Raw genomic sequence first — 10,431 nt, 5'->3', positions numbered from 1 at the left:
TTTCCCGGTGTAAAGGTTGCTTGATTGCAGGCATAAGGTATTAGCTTGTCCCAAGTAGACAAAGGTAGACACAAACACACTGGCTGCCAAGCACCCCATGTGTCAGACCCACCTTCCTCAATGTATTCAATCCATTGAAACCGGATGTTTCATGACTTTGGAACATGAACTTTGATCATTATTTAGGATTTACGGCTCTTGGGAGTTCATTACGTGCTAACTTCTAGGCCGGTTCTATTACCCAGTTTAGGTTTGCATTATTTAAGGCACAATCGCAAAGGAGAAGAGATATTTTCTTTCTTGTACAAGTAAATGCTTTGAACGAAAATAAATAATTGTAAGGTGCAGACATGGTTTGATGGTGAAATGGAGGTTGGTGGCAGTTGAGATCCCTTGACTTTGAATCTGTCTAAACCAAACCCTAGTTACGGGTTCTACCCTCGAATAAGTTTGAAAGCCATCGCAGTGCCTAATTGAAAAGGATATCTCTACATCCTATCTAAAAAAATTGCAAAAATACATGTAGACATGGCTATCATTACCCATGGCTAGTTTTAATAATGTTCAAAATCTACATCTATAAAGCAGGGAGACCTTTTTAAAGCTAGATGACTTGGACATGAGAATGTTGTAATTTAATTAGAGGGAAAAAAAAAAATAAAAAATCAAAGTTCGGCCGATTTATGCTCTTCATTTTTAAGTAGCAAAAGCCTTAAAATCCAGCCAAAAGCATTAATTGGTTCCCCATCCAACTGGGAACAACCCACATACTTCTTATTTAAGGGAACTATCCAAACGTATCAAATTCTATTTGGACAAAAAATACATAAATTCTAACACACATAAATTAACTGATGAGAGTTAGATAAGTAAAATAAATGGAGGTAAGAAAAGTTGACATGTTTTAAAAAGATACTAGTAAGGTAAGTATAGGTTCACATTAATTGTGGTGTCGGTGGTCGATAGTCACTCAGTGTGTAATTTAAATGGCTTACAGTAGTGTCTTCCCTATGAACATATATTCACTAAAATATTGAGTTAACCTTTTAAATCTTGTTATAAAAAAAATAGTGAATAGGAAATAATTGAATCATTTGTTTTTTGGCTTGGAGAAGAGTAGGTGGGATTTTCATTTCGAATTTTCAAGTCCCTGCGAAAGATAAATAAAGATTTTGTTTTTATAACGGGGTAATGATAAAGGTGAAGAATAAAAATATCGATTTTTATAAATATATTGATCCTTTAATTTTATAGATATAAGGGGAAATATTGATGGAAACTTCTCAATCTCATTGTAAATAGAATTAATTTTTTTCTAACTTTGAGAGGAGTAGATGGGATTTGAAATATTATTATTTTTAAAAATAAAAAATAATAACATTGTATAAAATGCAAAAGCTTTTATAAGCTTAAATTAATTATAGTAACTTTTAAAAACTATTTGAGGCATCAAGAAAAATTTAATAATCTTATATTTTAGAAAATATAAGATAAATTTATAGTTTTTACATTTTTTTTTTTTTTGCTTTTTAAATGAAAATTATTACTATTTTTTATTTTAAAAAATAAAAAGTAAAAGCTGCATCCCAATGAGACTATAATATTGTAAAATTGGTTCTTTTGCGTTTTAGCCACCAAATATTAAACTAATTGATGACGAAACATCGAAACATGCCAGTATCTTAAATTAATAAACGAAAAGATTTCTCCCAAATGAAATAGACGGCCAAATTCATAATTCTCTAAGGTTGAAACTTACATTGTCCTAGAACAGAACTTTCTAGGAAGAAAGTTCCTAACAATGGACAACATGAAATTTCAATTTGGCCCAAGGTTATACCGCATTTCAAGAATCTATAAAATGAGGACGACCACTAGAAGTTTTTGGACCTTCTTAAAGCAACACAAAAGAGAGCCAAAATCATTTGCATGGTAGAGTTGAAAGGAAAATAAAGTCCATATGTTAGTAATTTTAATAGATGTTTTTAATATTTTTAATATTTTAAAATTTTTATTAAAAAAGTTATTTTTAAATCCTAAAAATATTAAAAACATCTATTAAAATTACTATCAAACAAACTCTAAAATTTACAATTATCATAACAACAATAAATCAATATAAGACTAAATACCATAAATTATAAATAATAATATTTTTTAATAATCCTCCTTTATGCTGTTGTTATGTAAAATATTACGATAAAAGAATTATATATATATTAAAAATGATTACTTACTACTTGAGGGGTAATTTTATGAATTTTATTACAATATACCTTTTCACATCCAAAGTGTTTTGACTATATGAATGTAAAAAACAAAAAATCATGTAATAAAATAAATGGATAAGTATTAGAAAGTAGAAAAACCATGGCATGTTTCCTACCAATCATGAAGTATCAAGTCTAGGATCTATAGTCGGAAAATTTGATAATATAAAAATCACCAAATAATTAGGCTATATTTGGTTCCTAAAATTTTTTAGAGAAAATATAAAGAAAAAAAATAAAAATAAAGAAAAAAAGATGGAAAATAAAAAAATTAAATAAAATAAATAAATTATTTTTATAGGTGACTTCAAATTCATTTAACGTGTTTAAACTCTTTGATATAAATATTAAAATTTTTTTCTTAATACAATCAAACATATGAAAATTATTTTTTTTAGTGTTTATTTTTTTTAAAGTACTTTTTAGAAACCAAACACAACCTAAAGAAAATGTAATGCCAAATTAATCAAATTAGATACATGGACCCATAACATTTTTTTTTCTCCCCAGAACTTAGGTAAGCATCAATTACTAAACTACAACTCATATATTCTATGTTTTCTAACACTCAAACATAACCAAAATAATTCCACGTATACCTATTAGAATCATAACATAAACAAAACCATATTAGTTTTTGTTCATAATTTTATCAAAACACATCTAAATCTAAATTTATCAAAATTGCAAATTTTTTAATTGAATTTAATAAAATTTTTCATTTTTTGTTTAAATGATTTCAGTATTAAAAAATGAAAGTAAATTATATTTTGTTTTTCACTTAGGAAAGATAGTAGCTTTAATTGTTATGAAAATTTTCCAACGGAAAGAAAACACATCAATTTTAACACCATATAAATCAAATTATAAACTAAGACTACAATAAATACGTGACATCTCACATCACTTGGGAAAGAAAAGTTTCTAGTTATTATAAGAGGTAATACCTTTGAACCGTATAAATATGTTTTGAAATCATAATGATTGTAGGTCCCAAGCAAACAATACTCAATCATTGAATCATGATAGATGTTATTGAAACTAATCCTTGGTTAAAAGGTATACAAAATCAATTACACCTCGTGAGTCGTGGGTCAACAAGAACATTAAACTCGTATGAGATGGTGAGTTGTAATATCTATGTAAATGTGTTTTAAAGTCATGATCATAATCGTAATGGTTGTGAGCCTAAAACGGATAATATTCACACAATGTAAATAGTTCATAATAGATAATATCAAACTCACTCCTTATTAGAAAGCATACAAAGTCATCTATAATTTGTAAGTCATAGACCAACAAGGATATCGGACTTACATAAAAGGGTGAGTTGTGATATCACATATCATCTAATAATAGAAGTTCATAATGGTTATATATAAAGATTGGTACCTTTGAACTATGTGAAGACATTTTAAATCATAAAGATAAATGGTTATGGGTTCAAAACAAATAATATTTACGCAACATTGATGAGTCATGACAATTGGTATTTAAGCCAAAAACAAATGAAGTCAATTACCTTATGAAGATAGAGAGGATGAGTTATGACATTGCACATCACTCGAGGAGAAGTTCTTTCTTATTATAAGGGAAAGTACTTTTAAAAATATGTTTTAAAGTCATAAATGTGATTGTGATGGTTGTAAACCAAAGTGAGTAATATTGATATAGTACCAATGAGTCATGAAAAAAATAAAATAAATGAAGAAAAACAAAAACTAACCTATTTTTGAGAGGCACATATAGACACATTGTTCTAAAATTACTTTCATCCCCCTATGTGCGGGTACCAATTATTGATAATCCCCATGAGACATAACCTCAATAACTCTCGACATTATCTTGTTGAATTGATGGATTGAACTAAGGGTCTCCAACGGGCCGGGCCGGGCTGCACGACCCAGAGGAGTAAGGCCCATGGCCTAGCCCGAGGCGGGCCACTGAGCCCGTTGACTGGTCAACGGGTCGGGCCCTTGATATATATAAGGCCCGTGGACCAGCTCGTGGGCCCTCAAGCTGGGCGGGCTTAGCGGGCTGGGCCGGCGGGCCAAGCTGGTGAGTCGGGATAAAAATTAAAATAATTTTCAGTTTTGAAGGGAAGGGGTTTATCCCCTTCCCTTATGGAACCATAAGGGAGCTAGCCACCAACTGAACTGACCCTCTTTTGTGTAACTATTTTGCATTAGTTATATATATATATTAGAAATGTTGTATGATTTTTGAAAAGAAATAAAAGTGAGTTGGCTGTTCAACGGTCACATGACCGTTGAACATGTCACTCATAATTCAATTTCAAATTTATGACCGTTGAACGGTCTTGAAATTTTTTTTTTTTAAAATTAAATCCTAATATTTAAATCCCTATAAATATTAAATACCCTCAATTTTTTTCTATTCTCTCAACTCTTAAGCTCTCTCCCATTCCACAATATTTCCGATTATTGCATTTTGTCTCAAATTATTCAATATTATTGGTGGTGAAAAACAAGCATTGGTGGTTCAAAGAGTTCAAATTTGAAGGAATTTCTGCTTCGGCTCTCCAATTTAGTAACATACTTCACCTTTTCTTTTATTTATTTGTTACATTTTAATTTTACATTTATTATTTTTAGCATAATATTTTATCAATAATTATAATTATGGCAAGTGGTTCTTGTTCTTCATCTAATGCATGTGATAGCAAAAAATTTACTTCAAATATATGGATTTTTTTTGATATAATAGAAATAAATTTAGAAAATAATAAAAAAGAAATAAAAGCAAAATGTAAAATTTGTAACAAACTTCTTAGTGGTGGCTCAAATGCAGGTACAAGTCATTTAAAAAGGCATCATGAAAATTGTAAAACTAAAAATAATGTATATATTAGAAATTATATGCAATTAGGTAAAGATGAAAGTGGAAATCTAAAAACATTTTCTTACGATGAATCTTATTGTCGTGAAGAAATGATTCGTTATATAATAAGAGCAGAACAACCTTTCAATTTCACTAGTTCGCCATCACCGCCAGGAGATAATGATTAAAATATTTTACTAAATGTATGTCATATTTTTATTTTTATTTTTATGGTTGAAAAGTACAAATGATTGACAAATAAGTAGGTGTCAACCTAGTTGGGATGTATTTATTTTGTAGTAATGTAAACTTTTCCCACATTTTCAAATGTAATGTATACATTCAATGAATAAAATAGTTAACAATGAATATTTTTATTAATGTAACATTTTCTATTTCTTGAATATTTTTATATATATATTTATATATTTTAAAGTGGCGGGCTTACGGGCTGGACCTAATTTGGGGCCCATGGCCCGACCCATCCAGAAATGGGCTCGGGCGGGGCTTTAGCCCACTGGGCCGGACCGTGGGCCATGGGCTTTTTGGAGACCCTTTTAAACTAGTGAAATCTTAGTCACTTAAGAAAATAGTGAAAAAAACTAACATAATCAAAAATTTTCTAGCTTTGAGAGAAGTAGGTGGAATTTTCCAATCATAGAAAAATCTTGTTTTTATAAATGGACAATGGCATAGAATGTTGTGAACATAATAGATAATTCTCATTAAAGTTCATACTCCTAATCTAATGGCTGAAAATATTTAAGACTGATTACATATTAAGTGAATATTGTTGATTTACCAAATCAATAAAATATTTTTATTCCATTTTTAAAAAAATTAGAGTTCTAAAATTTTCTTCAACTGTCAGATAACAAAAGCTGATGTCTTCAACTCATTTATCCTCCAATTCTGTGAACTTCTAGAGAGAAAACAAAAATCAAGAGTAAAATCAGAATAGGGCTTTTCTAATTGCAGTGACAGTTATATGAAAGCAATTGCATCATTCCCTTAGCCTAAAAGAAAAATGAATAACACAATCCCCCCTTTCCTAGCTTTTTGATACCGAAGGAGTTGGTGTTTGTATATTTATGTACCGAACTAGGAATGGCAACGGGGCGGGTTCGGGACGGGTCGCCCCTATCCCAACCCCGCCCCGTTTAGCAAAATCAATTCCCATCCCCGTCCCATTAAAAAAAATAAACGGGGCGGGGCGGGGCGGGGCGGGTATGGGAAATTCCCATACCCGCCCCGCCCCGCCCCGTTTAGCTTTTTTTTTTTTTTTTTTTTTTTTTTACTTTAAAAATTTTAAATTACATTAAAATAAATATATTTTATAAATAATAAAATTATTATATTTTTTATAACTTATTTTTTAAAAAAATTTATTATTATCTATATATTAAAAATATTAAAATTAAATTTTAAATTAAATTAATTTTAAAATTAAATTAAATTTAAATTTAAAAATAATTTTATATGTAAACGGGGCGGGGCGGGGCGGGGCGGGGTGGGGCAATACCCGAACCCGCCCCGGGTTTAAAAAAAAAATCCCAAACCCGTCCCAAACCCGTTTAATAAATTTTAACCCCGTCCCATTAGGGGCGGGGCGGGGCGGGTACCCGAAAAAACCCGCCCCGTTGCCATCCCTATACCGAACTAATAATGTGAAGGGAGAGATGTGACCGGCCTCCCAATATTTATGTACTGAACACAGTCAAGAGTTAGTGTTTGTATATTTATGTACTGAACTATACTGAGATTTCAATCCGAAAAAGCTGCATTCTGAGAGACTGAAGGAGTGCTACGTGGCTGTCTTCCACACAACCATCATTTATAAAAAGTTGGTGCAAGCTGCCCCCACTATAGCAACATCACAGAATTAAAATGTTTGCTTCTGAATTGTCACTATAAACCATACAAACGATGTATTAATTCCGATTACTTCCTATCTACACACCATTAATATTATTCCCATTACTTGAAACATTCGTCAAGTTGACCCAACCATCTTTATCATTAGTTTCGTTCCTTTTTATATCTTGTTGGCAAACAAACTTCATTAATAGAGTGAATCTTATCTAAAATCACAAAAGAAATGAGGGGATTTTCCGCACGCTCCAAGAGGCACATTATTCTTTTGACAACAAAGTAGGCCTAATGTGTCCAATTGACCCATTCCCATGGCAATTGAAGTGGGTTTAAGGCTTGTACTGAATGAGTCACAAAATATTTGAATGTAACTAGATTCTAAGAGTTCATCTAGCTTCATATTAAGTGGTCAACTGTTAGTTCAGATATCAATTTTAACATGTCAGTTTGGGGTCGCCTTAATGGTTGATCAGAACATTATATTCACAAACAGCAAAAATCAGTTTGGTAGCAGCAGCCAAGTCTATTTATGCATCTCTGCTATGCAAGCAGAAACCACCGTTAGCTTTTTATTTTATTTTATTTTTTGGATCAAGTTGTGCTTCATCTCATTCATATAATGCTATATGTAGTTCATATTAATTCTTCTAGCGTCTCGTTCAACTTGTCATCCACCTGGATAAGGATATTGTCTTGACTGGTGGAAGCTAAATGGAGTAAAAATATCAGATCAATTACAGCAAACATGTAGCTACCAACTCACTCAAGGTAGCTCCATTACGAAACTTGATAGGACTCTATAGTTTCTACTTGTTCCTCAGGCCATTTTTGAGTTATTTCTCATCTCATTTTAATGTCCATCATGAAGAGGTGCGCTCCTCAGTCTTCATCCCTCCATGCAACAGGGGAAAGGAATTTGGCCTGCTTATGAATCCCGTGAGCTCATTCTCTGATTTAACTTTTTAATGATATTGAAGTTCATTTTTGATGGGTTTTTTTATACAATCTTCTCAAAATTCTGCCCAATTCTTATTTAGTGATAGTCTTCAATGACCTCTAATCAAACAAAACGATGCTAGAAAGAAACGTGACGGAAAAAAAAGGAAGGAAAGGGTCAAAACAAGCATAACAACGTCCATTTAATAAACGGCACAGCTATACTTGATTGTTTCATGCTTGTAATTATATTCTTGCTTCAAGGGCAACAAGAATACATAGTTTATGACGTCTTTTTTCCGAGAACACAACAACATATATTAAAGGGCTTATCAAGTCAATATATGAAATACAACAGCAAAACCAAGTAAAAATAAGGGGTTGGCAGAGAAAGCAGATGAAGCTGAGGACTTCATGATAGAAGTAAATGTAATTACTTGTTCCGTGGACCCTTAAATCAGAGACAAATAAATCCAGGCTAGAGCTTGACCACTTCAGGAATGTGAACTGGGTACCTGTGAATACAATCAAGCCAAGGCCCATCCGTCGGTGGCTGGATGCTGCGGTTGCATTTCCAAATAGCGCTGTTACACTTGAACCCACTCCCGAACGCTATCTGCCAAATTCTATCACCCTTCTTCATCCTCCCCTTTGCTTCAATGTAGCTCAGCTCATACCATAGTGATGATGAAGATGTGTTCCCAAAACGGTGCAACGCCATCCGTGATGCCTCCACGTGCTCGGCCGAGAGCTGCAGGTTCTGCTGTAGTTCATCGATCACTGCACGCCCGCCAGCGTGGATGCAGAAGTGCTCGAAAGCTAGCTTGAAGTCTGGGATATAAGGCTTCCAGTTTTGTTTGAAGATTTTGCGGCCAATGAGTGTGAGAAGAAACAGAAGTTGCTCTGATGCAGGAAGGACGAGAGGGCCAGTGGTGGTGATGTTGGTCTTGAGAGCCTCTCCAGCTATGACCATGAGATCTTTGGAGAGCGATATCCCTACTTTGCCTTCTGGGTCTTCCTCTTCCATCACGCAGCGGTAAGCTTTATCGTCGGCTCCTTTGTGGGTTCTAACCACGTGAACAAGACGGTACTTTGCCCGCCTGCGTTCCCATCTACGGTTGGTTAGAAGAATAGCAGCTCCACCCATTCGGAATAGACAGTTGGGAACAAGCATTGCTCTCTGATTCCCTTGGTAACAATTCGGTGTTATGATCTCTGTGCTAACAACAATAGCATTGGAATTGGGATGAACTTGGAGAAGATCGCGAGCCAAATCAATGGAGATCAGTCCTGCACTGCACCCCATCCCAGAGAGATTGAAGCTCTTTATGTTGCTTCTCATCTTGTACTTATTGATCACCATAGCCGATAAAGACGGCGTTGGTGAGAAGATACTACAATTCACGATAAGAATATCGATATCTTTAGGCTTAAGCCCAGTTTTATTCAACAAAGAATCCATGGCAGAAAATATAACAAGCTGCGCTTCGTCTCTCGCTGCCTCCATCGTCGGCCTAGGGGGTATATAATGGATCGTGAGAGGCAAACAAGTCTCCTCTCCAAGCCCGGATCGTTCCAGAATTCTCGTTTGGAATTCAACACTTTTAGGCTGCGAGCTCAAGACGAGCCTAGCATGCTCCATGAAGGTCGCAAATGGAACCCGGAGCATCCCCGGAGGCTTGTAACATGCGTAGTCTACCAGATAAATGGATCGTGGCTTGGACATGAAGTAGACAGTGGCAGCGAAGATGATGAGAAAAGAAGAGCAAAGGATTTGGACAAGATCAAAATGAAGAGAGTTCCAAAGGTTGAGAATCTCGTCTGGACCCAAACGGAAAACTTCAATGAGAACACCAACCATGATAGGTATGAGCAATAGGGTGAGAATGTGGTTGACAAGATACTGGTAGCCAAGCTTGACATACTTGAGCTTGACGGAGCTGGAAAGCTCAGGCGAGGCTTGAGGCATCTTGGCGGTGACTGAGTGAGTGAGCCAGTGAGACCCAAGAGAGGAGCACTGCCTTCACCTCGATGGAATGAGTGAAGAGCTTAGTTGGAAAGGGTGGTGTGGATATAAAGGCCCACGGGACCATAGCAATGAATGGTGCAGATGAGCAGATTTAATGAAACTCTGACGTCACTCAACGGTCGCTTAGTTGGGTATTTAATTTCATAAAGCTTTTAGCTAAATCCAACACCATTCCCTTTTTGCTACTTGGCCTCCTCTACAGCCTACACCCATTTCGTTTATATGTACCATTTATTATTTGTTCCCCACCAAAATGGGTGCTTCTCCTACTGATCAACTGAGATTTAGCTTCTCAAATTGTTGACTTAAGAGGGCACAAACCCTTCCTATAATATTTTTTTTATAAAAAGAAAACGGACTCATATCAAATTAGTTTCTATATATTATATACTGCTGTTTCTTCACGGAGGATACAAAAGGCTAAGTATAACTATTGACACTGTGCAGATCCTGACCTGAAAAAGTTCGACTGATGGCCTGAGC

The 10,431-nt window shown here is 34.3% G+C and overlaps 1 protein-coding gene across 1 annotated transcript; it reads right to left on the bottom strand.

Moving 5' to 3' along the window:
- Positions 1 to 8,087: 8,087 nt before the first annotated feature.
- On the bottom strand, positions 8,088 to 9,945 carry LOC117906903 (3-ketoacyl-CoA synthase 6-like). Its single transcript, XM_034820215.1, has one exon. The coding sequence runs from the start codon at positions 9,886 to 9,888 to the stop codon at positions 8,398 to 8,400; it is 1,491 nt and encodes a 496-aa protein (XP_034676106.1). The 5' UTR covers positions 9,889 to 9,945; the 3' UTR covers positions 8,088 to 8,397.
- Positions 9,946 to 10,431: the final 486 nt, after the last annotated feature.

This window comes from Vitis riparia, chromosome 1, assembly GCF_004353265.1.
Source record: "Vitis riparia cultivar Riparia Gloire de Montpellier isolate 1030 chromosome 1, EGFV_Vit.rip_1.0, whole genome shotgun sequence".
NCBI lineage: Eukaryota > Viridiplantae > Streptophyta > Magnoliopsida > Vitales > Vitaceae > Vitis > Vitis riparia.
Note: the sequence above shows the minus strand (reverse complement) of the source record. Positions and strands in the feature narration are given on the sequence as shown.